The 22145-nt window shown below is 37.1% G+C and overlaps 1 protein-coding gene across 5 annotated transcripts in view; it reads right to left on the bottom strand.

Annotated features, from left to right (window-relative positions):
* Zranb1 (zinc finger RANBP2-type containing 1) overlaps positions 1–22145 on the bottom strand; it is a 56471-nt gene that overhangs the window by 26040 nt on the left and 8286 nt on the right. For 2 of the 5 annotated variants that reach the window (XM_063281597.1, XM_006230445.5), the window contains exons 2-3: positions 14976–15140; positions 12622–13472 (exon numbers count right to left, since the gene is read on the bottom strand). The exons of 1 other annotated variant lie outside the window; for it this stretch is intronic. In XM_063281597.1, the coding sequence (XP_063137667.1) occupies positions 12622–13472; positions 14976–15016 (892 nt within the window). In that variant the 5' untranslated portion in view covers positions 15017–15140. Of the gene's footprint in view, positions 1–12621; positions 13473–14975; positions 15141–22145 lie in introns of those variants that run through there. 2 more of the 5 variants (NM_001427548.1, XM_039101239.2) reach the window with 2 other exon arrangements.

The raw sequence follows: 22145 nt of genomic DNA, 5'->3' as shown, positions 1-22145 counted from the left end.
GCCATTTCTATTACTAGAACAGTGTTTCAGAACAATGACCTTTCAAAAAAAATCAATAAATTAAAAAATCAGAAGTTGAAAATAATTATTCATTTGTATTTTGTATGTTTGACCGTTCTGCCTGCATTCCTGAATGTATGTGTACTGTGTACATGACTGGCCCCACAGAAGACCAGAAGGTGTGTTAAATTTCTGGAACTGGAGTCACAGTTTGTGAGCTACGTTAGCACTAGGAACTAAACGCAGATCCCCTGTAAAAGCAGCAAACTAAACCATCTCTCTGAAAATAATTTTTTATACCTAATTATAATCAAGACTAACTTCTTTTCAATCCCATTGTTCATTAAAAAATTCTCTTTAGGAAAATAAAAGGTTCAATGAATAAGAAAGTCAAAAAGTTCCTAATACCTTTAAAATTACCCACTTATAATTATAGCACTATATCAAATATAGTTTATACCTCTGAGCTCTTCCTTTCTTCGTTCTTTGATCAGACTACTAACCCAACTATTGTGAAAATATAAATCCCAAAATCATGGGTAAATATGGCAGCTACTTTCCTAAGAAAGGGGATCTTGACGGGCAGAAAAAAAAATTCAAAATGCATAATGAAAGGATTTAAAGGAACAAATCATAAAAATCATCTTTAGTACAAGCCATTAAAAATAAGTACAAATATTAGCAAGTTAGAGAAGTGAACATGACTTCCAATTTTAATATAACCAAAAATATCACTGAACTATAAAACTGAAAGGAAGTTTTTTTTTCCTTAATGGAGAATTTTAAAAGTGTATTTCACCAGTGTAGTCAAATCCAAAGGTTCTCTAACTTCCAAACAGCAACAAAAATTTAATCCCAGGCATGGTGGCACATACACACTCAAGAAGCAGAGACAGGTAGATCTGAGTTCAAGGCCGGCCTGGTCTACAAATCGAGTTCCAGGGTAGACTAGCCAGTGATACACAGAGAAAACCCATCTTTAAAAAAAAAAAAAAAGAAAAAGAAAAAGAAAAAATTCCCTATACTGCCACAGCATCTTTGATTGACTTTGTTTAGAATTATATTATTTTAGAAAGGCCTGTGTCTAACCTTCTGACACTAGTGTGGTGGTTTGAATATGCTTGGCCCATGTGAAGTGGCACTATTAGGAGGTGTAGCCTTGTTTTAGGAGGTGTGGCCTTGTTGGAGGAAGTGTGTTACTATGGGGGTGGGCTTTAATGTCCTATGCTCAAGTTCTACCCATGGTGGAAAAGAGATCCTCCTCCTGGCTGCCTGCACTGGACAGTCTTCTGCCTGTCTGCCTGCCTTCAAATCAAAATATAGAATTCTCTGCTCCTCCAACACCATGCCTGCCTGGATGCTGCCATGTTTCCCACTTTGATGATAATGGACTGAATCTCTTAACCTGAAAGCTAGCCCCAATTAAATGTTATTGCTATACCTTGATTATGGTGTCTTTTCACAGCAATAAAATCCAAACTAAGACACTAGAATACAACATTACCATCTACAAAGTTCACACAGCTCATGAACCATGTAATGAGTCATGCATGATGTCTCATAACACTCAGAAAGCAGGAGGCAGATCTCTGTAAGTTTAAGGCCAGCCTAGACTACAGATTGAGTTCCAAGACAACCAGGGTCTCTAACCCATCTCACCCGCTGTGTGCAAAAATAAAACAAACATGTAATTAAGTTGGGGGAGGTTAGGAAAGGAAATCATACACAAAAATCTCTGAGTCTTTTCAGTTTGCAATTTGTGTTGGGCCTCATTCAGAGCTAATCTTGGTGGCATATGATGTGAGGACTATGAGCTATTCATCCAGACAGTAAATTATCAAGTAAGAAGGCATGTTTTATATATAAGTACTGAGTTTATCTAGATGAACACAAAGCTATCTGCTTCTTAGCCAAAAATATCAAACAGCAAAGTCCCCATCATTTGTTCCTGCAGGAAAAGGTTCTACAGCTTAACTAATGGTGGCCCATACAAAACTGATTGGATATTCTGCATAGTAGTTTCAAGCTCTTATGCACAACAATACACACATGAGATGTCCTCACATCATGTCTAAAATTATCCTGTCCTTTTCTATCTTCTCTCTATATAACTATCCAACCCAGGTGCCCAAACCAAAAAACCCGACTATTTTCTTAACAACAACTCCCACACCATTCCTCCTCTTTTTCCTCCTCTTCCCAGCCAATACAAAGTCTTACAACTTTTAGCAGTTCTATCTTTGTTCTGCTCCTCCCAGGTGTTGGTCCCATTTACTTTTTCCTACATTGTGGCCAGAATGATCTTCCTAAACCATAAATTAGATAGAGACATTCTCTTCAGAGATTTCAAAGGTTTGCTGCTGCCCTGATACTCAGAGAGCTAAATTTCCTTATCCAGGTGAACAGACCTCAAAACAGTTCACCCTTTTCTATAGGTTATCTCTACCAAGTTTTATTTTTCAGTCCAACTATGACAAATTCTTTCAACCTTCATTCTTGACTCTTAACAAGTTTTGTGTATGTACCTATAAAAATCAGGTCAACTCTTCATCATTCTCTCTACCTTACTCTGGGATGAAGTACAGACATGCATATATATTGAGGTCAGAGGGCAACTTGTAATAGCTGGTTCTCTCCTTCTACCATGTGCGTCTCAGGATCAAACTCCAGCACCATGCCTGCCCACCTGCTGCATGCTCTGTCACGACATTCACAGACTCACCTACTAAAACTATAAACTCTCTTTTGTAAGTTGCTTTGATCAAGGTGTATTATCACAGCAAGAGAAAAGTAACTAAGACAATAATTGAGGTTTGTATTACATATTTAGTTCTTTTTTTAATCTTTATTTATTTAAACTTTTTTTTTTGAGACAGGGTCTCATGCATCCCAACTCACTACATAGCTGGAAACTTAAAACTTCTGATCTTCCTATCTCTACTTTTCGAGAGTTGGAATTACAAGCATGAGCCCCCATACCTGGCGGCTAACAACCACCGATTAGCACTCCAGTCCAGGGATCCAATGTCCATTTCTGGCTTCCCTGTGCACCGTGTACATATGGGTTACACGGTAGGCAAAACATTCACATACTTAAAAGAAAGAAATCTCAAAATATAGAGAAAGACAATGATACACAGGCATTATTTAGAGATATCAGAAGCACTGCTAAAATAACTTCACCTCTGTAGTATTCCTCCCTCTCCTAAAAGCAACACCTAGTTGAATCTGTATCACAGAAAAAATTCCAAATTGAGAGTTATTCTATAAAACTGGAATTTTCAAATATTAAAAGAATAATTTAAAAAAATGCCACTGCTCTATACTAAAAGACTGAACAGACAAAATAACTGAATGCAATATCATCTGCTTTGATTTACCAGGGTGGGGTAAAGCAATCAAGCAATCAGAGGAACTAATGAATGTGGACTTCAGTACTCCATTTCCTGCATAATTATATCCTGAGTTATGTGGGGGAAATGTCCTTGTTATTGGAAAATACACTAAAACAAAGATTTAGGAGCAAAATGTCATACGTCTTTCACTAACTCAAGTGTTTCAGGAGCAACAGGCCAGTTAAGAGAGAAGACAGGCACCAAATATTAACAAAGTAGACAATGGAAAACCATGCCAAGGCTATATAATCCTGTGCTCTCCTTGTAACTTTCTACAGACTGTGAAGATTCTCTAAATAGGCTGCTGACGAAATGACCTGTCCATAAGACTGGAAATGAAGAAAGAAAAATAAATGAATTTAATCTTTTTTCTTAAAGAAGTCCAGCTCTCAATGCTTGGGTCCCACCCACAATATACACAACTTACTTCAATAATGCTAATTTTGGGGTGGGTTTTTTTTTGTTTTGTTTTAGACTGTAACACTGAGTCTAAGTACAACCTTCTATAGTCCATTATGTAGCTCATGCTGTCCTCAAATTTCTGGCAATCTTCCTGCCTCAGATTCATAAGTGCGGAGACTGCAAACATATATATGCAATTACATCCAGTTACAGCCCGTTTTTTTTAAATAAAGGTTTTTAATAATTTAATAATGCATATATTGTATCACATAATCAATCATATACATAATCAAGAATCATCAGCATAAGGTCCTTGGCTTGATAAAAAGCAGAAGGAGAGAAGTCAGGCTGGAAGGCAGGCAAGCCAGTCAGCCACATTTCCTTTCTCAGCATAAGAGGACAAACTGCTAATTGGCAAGTCTATGTAATCAATCATTTCTGAAGGCCAGAAACTGAAGAAAACTGATAGGGTTCTACACGTACCAGCACCAAACATCAATTTGCTTTACATACCCTGTTCCTGAAGTTTTAGGGTTTGTTTGTTTTTATGAAATCCTCAGTGTCATGAAGTATTCAAAACACAAAGCTAAGCAAGGCCACACAAAGAATGCACTGCCAGCATCCTACAAGCTTACTTTCCTTTTATGGATACACTACCAAAGATTTGCTACAGGAGTCTGAACATATTTTTTATTCAATTAAAAGCCTTTAATAGAATAGTCCAGTTTTAAATGTCAAAGACTATTAACTAATATCCCAGATCTTTTTGTCTTGGTTTGCCTTCATTTATAAGTAAAGTAACATATTAAGAAACAAGACACACTGGGCAATGGTGGCTCATGCCTTTAGTCCCAGCACTAAGGAGACAGAAGCAGACAGATCTGTGAGTTCAAGGCCAGCATGATCTACAGAGGGAGTTCCAGGACAGCCAGAGCTACATAGAGAAACCTTGTCTCAAAAAAACAAGGATTTGGGGGGGGGGGGAAGAAAAAGAAACAGGACACCCAATCAGGAAAGAATCTTTTAGTAGAATAATCAGTTTGGCAAGAATATAACAATCAATGTTCACTAGGCAGAGTGATACATTGCCTCAGCACTCAAAAAGTGGAAGAAGCATGAGGGACAGGAATTCAAAGTCATTCTCCAAAACAGACAGCTGGCCAACCGGACATATACATGAGACCCTATCTCAAAAAAAATTTTTTTAATTAAATTTCACAGTTTAGCATTGAAATAACCACAACTGACCACAACTGAACCTAACAAGGTAATGAACTCTTAATTCTGTAAATTTCCAAGAGATGATTTCTAAAACTGACACATTAGAATGAAGATCTGCTATTGAGCCCACAACATAAAAGTAATGACTACAAAGCAACTCCTTAAGAAGGGAAATTTTCGGGGTTGGGGATTTAGCTCAGTGGTAAAGCGCTTGCCTAGCAAGCGCAAGGCCCTGGGTTCGGTCCCCAGCTCCGAAAAAAAGAAAAGAAAAAAAAAGGGAAGATTTCTAAAGATGAAAAATAAATTGTTCAAACAGTTGTAGTATATGTAGTATATTGGCTGGAAATAGTACAAACACAAATAGTGAGCACATGCACACACACGCGCACACACACACACACACACAGGTATATATATATATATATATATATATATATATATATATATATATATATATATGTAGAGAGAGAGAGAGAGAGAGAGAGAGAACATTAAGTATAAATAATGTGACTGACTCCTGGAATGCTGTGAACTATCAGCAGGAGACAGACTATCCTAGAAGACAATAAGCTTCCTACATGTATATTTACTTTTCTACTTTCACAAAAAGGCAAGACTGAGAACATTAGCATTCACAAGTGTCAATTATTCAAAAGTTCAAGAAACTGATCGGTTCATTCTAATACTCTAGCAATACAGAAATCTCAACCGTCTGTGTGCAGAGAAGACTCGCAGCAGCATACCTCCTCCTCCACAAGTTAGCCTCTGCACAGTCTTCCACCATACAACAAAACCTCAAGAACCTGAGAAGGGTCTTCAATAGTTTTACTTTGTTTTAACATGTTCATTTTTGTGATATAATAACCTTATACCATCCCAACTAATAGTATAACAATCTCTCAAAAATTAGTCTGGTTTTCTTCAGTGTTTAATCTAATTTTGTTTGCATCATTGTAAAATATCCTTTTCATTTAACTACATATGGATTTCAAAACTAAATTTTCAATGACAACCTGTGACTAATTACAATTTAAAGTTTTGTACTCCACAAAGAAAGAAAAAATACCACTAATACAATTTTACAGGTATCCCTCTACCATTAACACCTAAGCAAGTTATTTTTTTTTATTATTTATGTGTGTTACATACACACCTGTGAAGATGGGCTTCCATTTATGTGCATGTGTGGAGACCAGAGATTGGCATCAGGTGTCTTCTTCTATCACTATCTTATTTTCTGGGACCTTTCTGCTAGACTGACTGGCTGGCTGGCTGGCTGGCTGGCTGGCTGGCTGGCTGGCTGGCTGGCTGGCTGGCTGGGAAAGCACCTAGAGTCCTTTTATCTTTACTTTCCAGCTCTGAGATTACAGGAAGGCATTACAGGACCAGGACTTTTGTTTTTTCCCAGGGTATCAGGTCCTCATGCTTAAGCAACAACTCACTGGGCCATCGCTCCAGTCTTGTTAACTTTTTTTTTTTCATGTAGAAAGCCTACACAGGATTTTTTTTAAATAGACAGGTGCTTATAAAACCAAACAAACAAACATATTCTGGCAAACCTTATATCATCAAGCTGTGTCTCTATAGTCACAACTGGGCAAGCTAGCTTGGGCTCAGTACACAGGACTCTAGTAAGGGGGCAAAAGCACAACTGGCATCAATATGGAAACTGCCTCGGATACTGATTTTTCACAGAATTCAGTTCTAAGACTGAGGTGATATTAGAACAAATATAAAAGATATTTGCAGTGACAAAAAAAGCACATTTCAATACCTTACTCTACTTTAGAAAGATAACCTACTTTTGCACATGACACAATATTGAGGATGGACCTTTCTAGGCATGAAGGTACAACTATGAACAAAACAGAACCCCTGACACTCAAGAAGCACAAATCTCAAAGGAAATACAACTAGCAAACAAGATGAAAAAATTTATCATAAAGTGTCAAATATGACTTAAAAAAAAAAAGAATGATAGCAGTGGGACAGGGCAGGAATGAAATGTTAAATGTGCGGAGGGTCTCCCTGAGAAGGAACCATCTGAGAAAGACCTGAGCCTGACTGTGTTATTAGCTCAGTGATAAAACACTTAGCTAGCATGTCCACAACCCTGGGTTTGATTCCCAGCACCAAAAAATTAGTAGCGAAAAGACCCAAAGAAGCCAATTTAACAAACTGTTCAATTGTTTAGACAGAGGAAAGGTCTGTGAGGTTGGTCTATAAAAAACAGGATAATGGTAGCTACCAGATATGGTGGTATAGACACTCTAAAGGCCGGAATATCACAAGTGAAAGCCTTCCTGGGCTACACAGTGAGTTCAAGGCTAGCCTGGACAACTTTTTGAGGACCTGTCTCAGAATCCAAAGTAAGAAAGGGATTGAGGGGTTGGGGATTTGGCTCAGTGGTAGAGCACTTGCCTAGCAAGTGCAAGGCCCCTGGGTTCGGTCCCCAGCTCTGAAAAAAAGAAAAAAAAAGGGGGGGGGGATTGGGGGTAAGGCTCAGTGGACAAGCACCTGCTCAGCATACACAAAGCCCTGGATTCAATCCCCAGTAATGAAGAAATGAGAAAGAAAAGGAGGAAACCGCAAAGAAATTGAAATGTTTGCTAGAATGCTATTAGCCAAGTATGACAGGTAAACAATGGGGGGGAGGTCAGAATGCAAAGATGACCTTATAGAATCTTGGAAAAACTTTACTTACTCTGGAACACATGAGCAGATTGTTACCAGCCCAGAATGGTCAGCATGCTGTTATAAAGAAACCTGGCATGGTGGCAGGCAGATGTTTGTGAGCTGGAGGCCAGCCTGGTCTAAATAATGAGTTCCAGTACAACCAAGGCTACCAAGACTTCATCAGAAAGAAAGAAAGAAAGAAAGAAAGAAAGAAAGAAAGAAAGAAAGAAAGAAAGAAAGAAAGAGAGAGAGAGAGAGAGAGAGAGAGAGAGAGAGAGAAAGAAAGAAAGAAAGAAAGAAAGAGAGAGAGGAAGAAAAGGAAGGAAGGAAGGAAGGGAGGGAGGGAGGAAGGGAGGGAGGAAGAAAGAAAGAGGGGGGAGGGAGGGAGGGAAAAAAGAATAAAAAGAAATTTAAAAGAGAGGTGAGAAATGACTCAGTCAGCTGCACTTGCCACTCAACCATAAAGGCCCTGAGTTGAGATGCCCAGCACCTATGAAAAAAACCCATAATGCCATAGCTACTGAAGTACATAGGAAAGTCCCTGGAGCTCAATAGTCAGCCAGTCTAGCCAGCTGATAAAGAGACCCCCGTCTTAAAAATTAAGATGGAAAAGAGATCAAGAAAGATATCTATCATCAACCTGTAGCCTCCTCAACCACTGTTTGTGTATACACACATACACATTAACAGACAATCAGAAACAAAAAGAAGATAACATCATGCTTTGGACCAGAGAAATGGCTAGATTCTAAATATTTTGAGGGTGGAATCAACAGGATTTTCTGGCAAATAGAAATAGGGTAAAAGAAGGCCTTAAATGATGATGTCTCAAAGAGTTCATACTGTTCTTGAAGAAGACAAGTCCAGCTCCCAGGACCTAGGCTGGGAAGCCCATAACCATCTATAACTCCAGCCCCAGGACACCTTTACACTTCCAGCCTCTGGGAGCACTTGCACTCACGTGCAAATACCACACCTAGATACATAAATAAAAGTAAAAATAAGCCAGGAGTAGAGTGTACTCCTGTAATCCTGGCACTTGGGAAACAGAGGCAGGTAGATCTCTGTGAGTCTGAGGACAGTCAGAACTATGTAGTGAGACCTTGTCTCAAAAAAGCCAAAATAAAATAAAAAATACATCTTTACTTTAAAAAGAAATGAAGAAATAAGCTCCACACAAAACCAGATATGATAATAAACTTCACACACACACAAAAAAAGAGTAAGGGCATAAATGAAAATCCCAACCCCTCACTGGCTCTGAGGTGAGTTTGAAATATTAAGACACTCTAGAGGAGATTTTAGTAGATAAAGAATGTAAGTCGAGGGGTTGGGGATTTAGCTCAGTGGTAGAGCACTTGCCTAGGAAGCGCAAGGCCCTGGGTTCGGTCCCCAGCTCCGGAAAAAAAAGAACCAAAAAAAAAAAAAAAAAAAAGAATGTAAGTCGAGGGTTCAAGTACTACATGTGTTCTAAGTATAGATTTAACTATGAATTATATGAAGCCTTGTGTTTTTCGACATGAGTCACACATTGGAGTACAATTTCATCGGTAACTGTCTCAATACAGCTCCAGAACAAAAACTGTATTAATTAGGTGTAGTTCTATTGGTGATCTAGCTACATGCTATCTACCAGGAAGACAAGAGAGCTTTGCTTTTACCATCCTAGTTCCCACCCCTAGGTAACACTGTGACTTGACAGCACATTTGGCCACTGCCATCTCACATCTTAACATGACTTATGTGACATTTACATCCAATAACCACAGATACTTATTGCTCAACACTGTCAATGCTTTCTCAGTAAGCCAATATTCCTCAGTCTTATTTCACCGACTTCCAAGCTGGCCTAATCATGAGAACTTTTTCCAATTTAAAGTGAGAATATTTCACAATTCACAGTCAGGATACAATTTTATGTTCAGTATCCCTGCTTAACACACATGCACATGCACACACGCACACACGCACACATACCCACACACACGCACACATTTTTGGAGACAAGGTCTCACTGTATAGTTCTAGCTAGCCCGGAGCTTATCACAAAAATCCATCTGCCTTGGCCGGACTGCCCATGCCCAGTCCACGCCCAGTATGTAGATGATTTTTGATGCACAGTATTGATAAGTCATAATGTCCCACATCTAATAAAATCTGGGAAATGGAACACAGGCAAAGGGGTGGAGGTATTCCTTTTAGTACAAGCCACCTTTCTACCAGCCTTACTGCTCAGGTGCTTTTGTCTTTTTAATTAATCTAACGTAATATAAACACATTTTTTATAAAGTTAACACAATGGAATGATATTTACACATCGGGATAGGACTACCAAACAGACATGGGTCCCCTTTTGATGTCATGATTAACATTACTCAGCTAATGGCAAAGATAGAATCCACCTTACCATGAGCCACAAACAAGGACCAAAACAACACCCTATGAACAAAAGAACCTGTAAATGAATCAAGACTGGCCATACATTTAAAAATGAACTTATAGCTGTTAAGATGCAGAAATCAGAATGGGAATTCAAAAGAATTAAGAATATGCAAAATAAAATAAAAGGTAGTATAAAGAAAAATATAGTCATAAAGACATGAAATACCAGCAGCCACAAAGACAAATATGCTGACGGGTCCACTTTCAGAAGGGAAAGAATTTAAAGCATTTCTTATCCTAGAACTATCTGACTTAAGATACTAAAAACCCCTTGATTCCTAAAAGAATTCTATACCCTACCAAAAGGGTAAAGAAGTTAGCTTATCTCATTTTTATACTATTTGTATTTTAACCATATGATTAAAATACAGACAGCATACTACCACTGCAAATGTGATTTACATATAATACACGTAATTAAGACAATCACAGTTACCAGAAAAGGTCATATAATTCATTAATATGAATGACATATTCTGAAGGCCAATATTAATCTAATTCAACTTCTTGGAGCCACATTTTTGTGATACTTTTAAACAGAAAACAGATTAATGGGATGGAGGTGGAGAGAAGGAGGCATTAACTGCCTAATGGGTAAAAGTTTCTTTTAGGTGGCAAAAGTGTTTTAAAGCTAGACAAAGACGACTACATATATAACATTATGAATGCATAAAGTAGTGCTCAATATATACATTTGACCCCAGTAGGAAAATAGTAGTAAAGAACTCCCCAGAAAAGGGATGAAATGAGACAACAAAGTCAGCAGAATATGGGTTCATGGCTCAAAGGGGGAGAAAACTGTTAACAGTCGTCAAGTGCTATTATGACTAACCAGAAGCTCGGATTACGCTTCAAACTGCTAGGACATACTTTTTGACATTATAAATTAAAAACAAAAACAAAAACAAAGCCCCGCCTCAGATTTCAGAGCTGAAAAGATGAGTTAAAAGCACTGGCTGCTCTCCAGAGGATCACAGTTCAATTCCCAGTACTCACACTGCAGTTCCCAATCTTCCTTAACTCCAGTTCCAGGGAATTCATTGTCCTTCTGGCCTGTGCAAGGGACTGCACGTGTAATGCACAGACATATGCAGGCAAAACAACCAAACATGGATTTTTTTTAAAGATGTCTAAAACTTCAGACCTCTTGTTTTTTTAAGATTTATTTTTATTATTTTAAATTTTATGTAGGTGTGTGTGTGTACATGTAGCTATATACACCTGAGTATAGGTACCCAGGAAAGTCAGAAGCATTAGATCCCTAACACTGGAGTTATGGATGGTTCTAAGCCATCTGATATGGGTGCTGAGAACCAAACTTAGGCCCTCTGGGAGAGCAACAAGCGCTCTGATGCTGAGCCATGCCTCTAGTCCAGAGAAACTTCAGGTTTCTTGAGCACTATACCTTCATCTTCCAAACTTATGAGGCTACTTCCAAAAGGACAAAGCACATGAGGAGCGGAGTTACTACTGTTCCACATCAAGTTTAACCGTACAAATCATTCAAATATTTCTAAACAAAAGTCAAAGTCAAAGTAAGCAGTCCACAGAAATAGTTTAAATAAAATCCAAACACCTAATCTACTGAGGGGAGGGTAGACTTTTAAAAATCAAGTGAGTATCTTCTGCTGGGAGGATTCTGTGAGTTTGAGGCCAGCCTGGTCTATATAATGAGTTCCAAGACAACCAAGGCTGTGTAGAAAGCCCCTGTCTCAAAAGAAAAATAAGTGACAGCTTTTATGATCTGTAGCAAAAATTATTATCAAGCTAGCCACTGGAGAAAAATCTTCCTCTCACATGTCTCTGTCCTTTTAACATCTCTAAACAAACGGCCAGGCCCAACATTACTAAAAAACACAATACTCATAAATCATAGTCTGAACTATGGAATCAGCTGGCTATGTAAAAATCAGTTCTACCAAGTGTGTAAATATTTACTACATGACATTCATATTAAGTTAACATCAGCATCTTCAAGGTCAATATTATGCTCGTTCAACTTCTTGGAGTCACACATTTTTATGATATTTTTAACTTCTGACTAAAGCCTCTATCACCACAAGATGCTCACACTGTTTACAAACATTCAGAAACAGCAGCTGGTGTTTCTCTGTCACATCTTGTTACAATAAATAAGAGAAGCAATTTCAAACTCCAAGTATATACTTTCTCACAGATGTGTTAACAGTCTCTTTAACTTAAAAGCTTTCTCTCAAGTTGATAAGAATGTACACAAGTAAATGTGGACATTTTGGTACAAGGCAGACAAGGTCACAAATACATAACTTTATGCATGTGTACATGAACTATCACACCAAATAAGTCAAATGCAGAGTAATAACTGACCCTCCTTTTATTTTTCAAGCCATTTTCAATGCCTTTTCCTATCTCATTCAAAATAAGGCCAAAAAACAAAAACAAACATATGAACAAAAAAAAACAAAAAACAAAAAAACCCCAAACAAACAAAAAACCAGAAACTTACCCACACAGGCATTGAGGAATAACCAATCAGTCTTTTTCATCCTATTTTTAATCTGCTTTAGTTTTTTAAAGTCCACTTCAAGTTCCTCCTTGGTACCAACAGCACCAGCCAATTCAATCCTCTGAAAATCCATTTTCACTTCAGAGTCCCGTTTCGTAGTTGGAGGTGATCTTCTTTGGCTATTACCACTACTGCAGCCTCCCCTCCATCGAGCTCTGTCTTGCTCATTTATTATTGAAGAAGCCTCTTCAGTCTCTGCCAACTCTATTGCTTCAATGTTATTAGGTCTGGGGTGATCACAAACAACACATTTTTTAGCCTTAGCCCAGTTTTCATATGTGCAAACAGAACAAGTCCAATGCTGGGTCCTTGTATTCAGTTTATTTCTATCATTGTATTCTTCACAAGGATCAACAGAAAAAGCAACTGGTCTTGAACCAGATCCTGAGGATTGAGGAGATTCTGTGGGACTCCTGGTCCTACGTTGGGATAAGCACTGGGTACATCGGATTGCTCTTGGCCAGTTCAAATATGTACACATGTGGCATGACCACTTATTTGCATTCTCCATGCTGTATGAAGACTTAACCCTTGGTCTTGCACTAGAGTCTGGACATATCAAAGGACTACTTCCGCCTTCAGTGCTGGAAGGGTCCCAATCTCTACCAACATCACTTGAACCACTTTTAAATGGATCTTCTGTAATAATTGTTCCACTGGGTCTCTGGGCACGACACATAGTACACTTGATTGCAGACGGCCAGTTTTCATACGTACAATATTCACAGGCCCACTTAATCCCATGTTCTGACATTGTGTACTTCTTGAAGTGAGTTATGTCAGGCAGGAAGCTATAAACAATTAGGACATTGTTATTACAATAATAGCTACACAGTTCCATCTATGAAAATATGCCCCCGAAATAAAAAAATACCCTTCAACTTAGAAAATATATATTTCTTAAAAGACACATGTAGAATTTCTTATTGGATTATTATACTTTTGTTTTGAGATTTCCAAAAATAGTGGGGTTGGGGATTTAGCTCAGTGGTAGAGCGCTTGCCTAGCAAGCACAAGAAGGCCCTGGGTTCGATCCCCAGCTCCAAAAAAAAGAAAAAAAAATTGGCTAAAAAAAATAAAAAAAAAAAAAAATAGTAAAGACAAACTCCCAAAAAAGCTCTTAAGACTTCAGGGTTTAATGAGTTTACTTTGGATTGCTGAAAAGTGATAAAAGGAGATGAATACAGATTCTTTCTATAGGGAAAGAAGATAAAAAATAGATTAGTCACTAATAGAAATTACTCAATTTCAGCTCAGCTGTCACCATTAGTTTAGGAAAAGTTAAAAAGACTTGTAGGCAAGAGAAAAAACACAAACCAAATAGAACCTTAAACATATAACCTCTCATGAATTACAAACAATGCAGATTGTACTATTGGTAGTATGTCTAATCCATGAATTTAGAAGACCAAAGTCCGTCCTAATTATCCTTGCTAAGAGAGGAAAACAGCTTGAAAGTGCTAGTTATTTACTGTTGGATTATCACACACAGAAAAGATGCTGATGAGCACTAATCACAATTAACAAATTCACCCGATAAACTAGAAATAGTTCTGATATTCTGTATCCTCAAAATCTAATTACTTTTGGAACATTTAAAAAAAATCCTACATTACTTATACTCTCAGGAAATTCAAATGGACAGACCATCTCTAAGAAAACTATTAGCATAATCATGCCAACCTATTTCTAAATGCTCATATTTGTTATCTGAAAAATTAGTATATACTAAAAATTTTATTTATATTAAAAACATTCTTGCTATCTAAAAAGTCTTAGAAGTTGGGAGGGCTGGAACACGCCTGTAAGCCTAGCACCTAGGAGGCTGAAGCAGGAGGATCTTGAGATTGAAGCTAGCAAGTTACATAAGAGACAAGTCAATAAAAATAAGTCAATAAATATTCCCAGAGCTCTATATGGGATTTACTAACACTACAAATCAAGGAAGATTTTACTATTTAATGACAACTAGTTCATAAGTGAAGCAGTTTATAGGGCAACTTAATGATATTTTAATGACTTAAATTAGAACACTAAACAACCTCTCAATTTTTCAATTGTTCTAAATTTAGTACCTCCCCATGACCTATTTTAACCAGGAAAAGAGAAAAGGTTCCTAGGCAGAGTGATAGGGTATTTCTTCTTCTTTCTAAACCTGGAAAGCCAAATCACTCTATAAGTGTATTCTGTTCCTACATCCCACATACACAGTGAGCTTTGTTAAGAGGACAACTTCACCATAGAAAGGATACTTTTAGATAGCTAAAATTTAAAAAAAAAAAAATCACACTTACTAAGATTTTAGTTTCCATGCTATAACCTCCACCTTGCACATGGTTACAATAAAGGTAAATCAGACCAAAGACAAGATTCAATCTTCATGCTGGCTCAGATTCTGACTTCCTCGGAAGATACTGCAAAACGTGTAAGTGGTTCTGTCTGACTGTGAATAGCTATTCCTGTAAAGGAGACCAAAACTGAATTTCACTTATAGCCTTCTATATTCAAAAGTATTTTTAGAAAGCCTTAACTTTAATCCATTCTATTTTAATTATACTTATTTTAATAACATACTATTTAGAATTTTACTTTAACAACGCAATAAAAACAGCTAATTTATTGGGCTGATCAGCCAAATTAAACATGAGAAATTTTCCTATATAATGTGTTGTATGTGTGCACAGGCACATTCTCATGTGTATGCATGGTCCCTTATTTTTTTGGAGCTAGAGTCTCTACATGTAGCCCAGACCAGCCTCAAACTTGTAGTTCCTCTGTCTCAGCTTCCTAAATGCCAGTGGTTGTAGCCACATACCAATACAACCAACACTATTATTCTAAGTCTGAGCAGTGCTGAGTCAATTTGAATCTGTACTACTGTAAAGGAAAAGGTGAGATGATCCAAATAAATAAAAACAAAACAAAATAAAATTATTACTTACAATTTACTTTGAAATCTTTTTCTGTTGTAATCACATTTATTTGGGTTATTCCCACTTCTTTCAAAACCAAGCAATTTAAATGATCTTGTTTGGAAAGAGAGAGAGAGAGAGAGAGAGAGAGAGAGAGAGAGAGAGAGAGAGAGAGAGAGAGAATATGAATGAGAGAATATGAATGAATATGTGTGTGTGCCCAGGTGCAAATGTACACATGGCAGGCAGATGACAACCTCTAGTACGATCCTCAGGAATGCCAGACACCTCCTTTGAGACAGGCTCTTACTGGCTGGAGCTCACCAATTAGGCTAAACTGGCCGGTCAGTGAGCCCTAGGGATCCTCCTGCTCAGCCTCCCCAGCACTGGAGTTCCAAGAACACAATGTACTGCCTTTTAACTTGAGAATAGGAATCAAACTCAGGTCCTGTGCTTACAAAACAAATGCTTTACCACTGAGGCATCCTTCCAGTCCCTTACTTACATTTTAAAATTTTACTTTGTATACACTATACACAATCTAATAGTGATCTGAAAGTGTGTTCAATAGCAGGGAACTAAAATCATACAAGCACACATAAAGTGGACAACAGAAATTTAATGGCAATATTCATATTCATTAAGCAGGTCCTTTAGTATTTCAGAAATAAAATATAAACAAATTTCTTATTTATGGTATTTGAAATTATAATGAGCATGCACAAAGATACCATTAACAAGAACAAATGTCATAATAAACATATACTAAAGCAATTTCATTATTTCATTTAAAATGTTTACATTAAAAATCCAGGTTCGCTTTGATTCATGTTTGTATGTGTTTGTACTGCATGCTCAGCTAACAGTGATGTAACCTAACTTTAGGTAATCTCCATGGACCCAGTACACGGTCATAACATATTTAAATTTTCAAGGCTGACAAAAACACGTAACTGCCACTGACACAACCATATTGGAGCAAAATGTCTGCTGCCAAGTCTGATAACCTGAGTTTATTCCTAGGATCCACATACTAGATGGAAAGAACTGACTCCTACAAGTTGTCCTCTGGCCTTGCCATACTTGCCAAGGCACATAACTCACACAAGCACACAAAATTAATTTTTTAATGTAATAGAATGCAAAATAATAATATCAAGACTGGTTTGGAGGCAGAGGTCAGAAGAAAGCATGTTACCCACATGCAAGGCCCTAAGTTCAATTTCAGCACTATGTAATTATCATTATGACTATCATAAATGAAGAATTTTCCTGCCCATTCTGAAAATATAAGTAACTGCAATTCTAAACTGAAATTCAAAGAAGACAAGAGAAGCACACTAAACTATTTTCTATAAAAATACATATTCTGGGGAGTTAAAACTCAACAAGATACTAGGTTTTATTAACTGAAAGCTATACTCCACTAGAGAAGCTCATCTGACTGAGCCATTTTTATCTGTGCCAATAAGTAAATCAAAGTAAGGACAATGTGTGATTTTACATTCTTAAGAATTAACACTGTCTTTTTTCTTCCTGATTTGTCACAACATCTTATGAGGTATACAAAATTATTTTCAAGGCAACTAGTTCTGAGAGGGTATTTTTTTAACAGTTGTGTTTTTTTTTTTACTGTGCATGTTTATGTGTCTCTGTGTGTGTGTGTGTGTGTGTGTGTGTGTGTGTGTGTGCATAAGTGCAGGTTCCTACAGAGGCCAGAAGAGGTATTACAGATGGCTGAAAGCTGGAAACCAAATCAAGTGCTCTAAACCACTGAGCCATCTATCCAGCCCCCAGCTCTTAAGACCTAGTGCTTCATTTTGAAAAAGAACTGTGAATAAATATCATGCTAACATGTTACAGATAAGTCATTTAACTTAATAATCCTAATTCTTATGCAATCTAGGACTTCAAATTCTATCCAAGGACTCATATTTCAATTAACTGATACAATAAAATCTGTATAACACAGGTTTTTGAAATTTTTTTTAGCTCCTGGATTTATTTATCCACAAAACTGTATGTGTTGCACTTGAATCAAGTAGCATTTATCTTAAAGAGACGCAATTATGTCCATTTTTCTTTAGTCTTTATTTGGCCTGGAGAGATAGTTTACTGTTTAAAAGCACTTGGTGCTCTTACAGAAGACTCAGTTTCACTTCCCAGCTGGTATACATACATACATACATACATACATACATACATACATACATACATACATATTTTTTCAGGCAAAACACTTGCACCTAAAATAATTTTAAATATATTAGCCTGTTTAATTATGTAAGCTTTATTTATGAAGTATTACTAAACACTTAAGAAACAAAAGTCAAATTTAAGAAAAAAAGCCACATTTAATTTATGCCTCAAAACAACAGGTACTATATACTACCAATCCAGACCCTCTATTAAAAACCTTATGGAATGGGATGGCAGTGTAGCTCAGTGGTGAAGTGCTAGCCTGGCATGCCCAAAAGCTCCAGGTTTGGTCACCTGCATCAGTATAAAGAAAACAAAAACAGGGTTGGGTATTTAGCTCAGTGGTAGAGCACTTGCCTAGCAAGCGCAAGGCCCTGGGTTCGGTCCCCAGCTCCGAAAAAAAGAAAAGAAAAAAAAAAGAAAAAGAAAACAAAAACAAAAGTGAAAACAAAATAGGCAAACAAAGAAAAATCACATGTGAATAATCCTCATCAAGTACAAACTCTTTAAGAAACAGAGAATCTCAGTTGCCAGTAGTTTCAAATAAGAAACTATTCAAAAGAAGAATTAATGACAGCAGTATTAAAGGTTTTTTTTAACTTACTTTTTTGTTTGTTCTGGTTTTTCAAGACACTTTCTCTGAGTAGCCCTGGCTGTCCTGGAACTCCCTCTGTAGACCTCTCAACTCAGAGAGATCTGCCTGCCTCTGACTCCTGAGAGCTAGGAATAAAGTTGTGTGCCACCACTACCCAGCTCTTTTAACCTTCTTAACATAAAATTAACTAGCTATATGTATATAATTATTAATATAAAGCTGTGGAGATTTACAAATGCTCACAGGGCATCTTAGATGACTACAGAAAACTAAAAAGGGGGCATTCGACACACAAATGTTAGATTCTCTTAAAATATTATGAAGTGGTTCTGAATTATATAATAATAATTAAAAAATAAACCTGAAAGCACTGCTTTACTCTTAGGTCAAAATCCCCAATTTCTATTTTCTTGTCTTCTTTCACTGTCTTTCTTACAATAATCATAAGGAAAAACAGTGGTGCTACAGCAGTATCCTGCTGACATGGAAAATTCCCTAACTACAAATCTAATCCCATTCTAGGCCTCAGAAAACTTATCAAATCCTCCCCCATTAAACCTTTTATCTTCCTCTAACAAGAAACTCCTATCCTGACTTCTTCAGTTTCCACAAACGACACCATTCATACTCCTATACCCAGCTGAGAATCTCAGAATCACCTTGAATTCTGTCTTCTGTCAAAATTTTCTTCCAAAGGTTTCTATCTGTTCAGTTATTTGCTTCTACCCCACTGGCATCAATCGTCTTCCTCAGTCCAGGTCAGAACTACTATTATAATAGCCTCCCTAAGTATCTTTGTTTTCTAAATACATCCAGCTGTCTGTTACCACAGCAACCCTCTAGTCTTAAGTTTTCTCTAGCAATATAAGCTCTCAGCTCCCTCCTGTAGCACACAAGCCTACTCATTCACTTCTAAACACACTACACATACCCTCAACTTATAGATATGTCATCACTACCAAAGATGCAGATACGAATTCATTGCCTTAGATATGCTCATCCTTAAAACTGAGTTACCTCTCATCAAAGGATGTTCTCTGAGCACTCCAAGGACCTTTCAAACAACCAAACTTTTACTGATATGAACTTATTGCATTTCCTCTTAGGATTAATTTCTGAAACATCAATTCAAAGGTTTTTTTTTTTTCCATCATTCACTCCCACCAATCTTCAAACAGGTCAGCAAAGGTTTCTGAAACCCCATCTCAGGGATTTTAGAGACAAGACAACCAGCACGCTGTATTTTATAAGACCAACAAAATACAAATCACATCACATTGAATGACCTGGAAAAAAACCAACAGTGAAGATTCTGAACAGTCTCAGAAGAAATTATAGAGTAAAATCAACTCCATGGGTGTAACTGAGAAGTAACAAGACCTTGACGAAAAGTCCTTACAGGACAGTATTAAGTTTGTTGTTTTATTTTTTTTTAAAGCAAGACAGAGCATGTCTGTAATCACAGCAGTTGGAATCAAAAGACAGAATGACAACAAGCACAAAGCCAACCCGAGCTACAGACAAACTGTGTCTTAAAAAAAAACAATGGCTGGGAGCATAGCTGAGCATATAACACATACCTGTCATGTTCCATTTAATTTCTAGTACCCAGCACTATTTTATAAATAAATAAATAAATAAATAAATAAGTAAGTAAGTAAGTAAGTAAGTAAGTAAAGCTGAGCCAGAGAGCAGAGCTAGAGAAACCAGAAGGAACCCTATGGCATATAACGAAAGACAACACTTTAGAGAGATTAAAATGAAGAATGCCAAAGTTCTCAACAACAAACTTAAGAACTAGAAGCCCCCAAGGATAATTGAAGTTGAATTTCCAGCCAAGAGATTTCAAAGTTCAAATCAAGTTGATTTAAACAAAACAAATGAAGTTCTACCTGAGGTTTTAGACTAAGGTTCATGTTTGATACTTTTGAGATAAATTCCTATCCAGCTAGCCAGATTATAAACTGGCAAAAGCTACCTACACTTGATTTCCCCTTAAATCTTACCACAACTGTTACGTAGGTATCAGCAAACATCTAGAGTGTTCCACTGAAAATCATGATCCTTACCATGTCATTCACCCATTCTACCCCCAATGAGCTGGAGAGAAGGCTCAGCAATCAAAAGCACGACTGCTCTTCCAGAGGATAGGGTGCATTCACAACACTCACATGGTCAACTATCTATAATGCCAGTTCCAGGATTCAACATTCTCTTCAAGTCTTCACAGGCAGCACTCACACAGTGGCGAACAAACAAATGTACACAGGCAAACTTCCACACACATAATAAATTTTAACTTATAAAAACAAACAAATATTGACCAGGTGTGTAGACACATGCCTGAAATCTTCCAGGCCAGCCTGGGCTGCATAGACAGTGTCCCAAGAATAAACGAGCATGTATTGCATAAGTACAATGTAATTTATAATATAATTTGTATAATAAAATTATAAAACATTTCTTTCCTGCTATTTAGATATTTGGACTATAAATAACTTACAGGAAAAATACAATAACCATACAATCTGTCCAATAGCCAGTCTAGAGCCTTCTGGTCCTGTGATCCACAACTAAATATACTGCTCTTACTAGACTTCAAAAACTGCCTTTGGCTTTCTCTATTTCTCATTAGCCATCCTCCCTTAATCTTTCTTTGTTGGATTTTATTTCTGATTTCAAGCACCAAGAGTTCTTTGGTCAACACTTCTCAAACCACCAGCTCAATCTCTTAGCAATTTCAATAGATCTGTGGGTTTTATTTTTTATTGCATTTGTTTTATTTATTTATATGTATGCATACATGCGCACAGTACATTCAACAGTACACCTGTAGGTCAGAGGAGAGCTTTCAGGAGTCAGTTCTCTCTTTCCACTTATGTGTGTTACAGGAATCAAATTCTGGTCATCAGCTTTGGCAGCCAATACTTGTACCTGCTAGACCGGCTCACCGTCCCCAGGCTGTGGGTTTTAAATACTACCTATATGCTGATGACTCCCAAATTCTACTCAAGTTCAGATTAACGAATCCAGCTGCCTACAGAACATCTATTCAACTATTTAGTATATGTCTCAAACTTAACATATCCAAAACTGAATTCTTCATCAGAAATTCATGTTTCTAAGCATCAGTTTAACTATTAACAGTTTAAAAGCACTAGACTATAAGACTAATAAACTGTTCAATAAGTATTTGTTCCATTCCTTACTACCTGAAAGTATGTCATTCTACACCAGACTTCTGTATTCAAAATCTGAGCAGCCTGGACTACTATGACAACCCATAGTTGGATAGTGGTACGTAAAGAGCATAAGTACCTTTTTTTTTTTTTTTGCAATCATTATTTTTTGGTAGTGGTACTAAGGAATAAAGCCCACGGATTTGCATGTGCTGGCAAGTAACTCTGAGCTATAGTCCCAGTCAACTAAATATCTTCAGAAAATACTACATACATCCTCTACAGAAGTCACTGTTATCTATTGCAGAGACACCTGTTATCAAACACTAAACTGAACAAACCTGCTAAAATCCTCTTAAGAGTGTGTGAAAAGTAAGACACAATAAATTCAAGTTAAGTAACGGCTATCAGAGTGGCACCAGCCACACTGGCACTATGGCATTATTTAACTGAGGCAATTACCTATACTACAGTTAAGAATATCTATCTTCATTCCAAATAAACCTGTCCTTTCTTTCAAATGTTTTAATTATACATGTATACATGGTGAGTGCTGGTGCCCTTGGGTCCAAAAGTATT

This window comes from Rattus norvegicus, chromosome 1, assembly GCF_036323735.1.
Source record: "Rattus norvegicus strain BN/NHsdMcwi chromosome 1, GRCr8, whole genome shotgun sequence".
Classification (NCBI taxonomy): Eukaryota; Metazoa; Chordata; class Mammalia; order Rodentia; family Muridae; genus Rattus; species Rattus norvegicus.
Note: the sequence above shows the minus strand (reverse complement) of the source record. Positions and strands in the feature narration are given on the sequence as shown.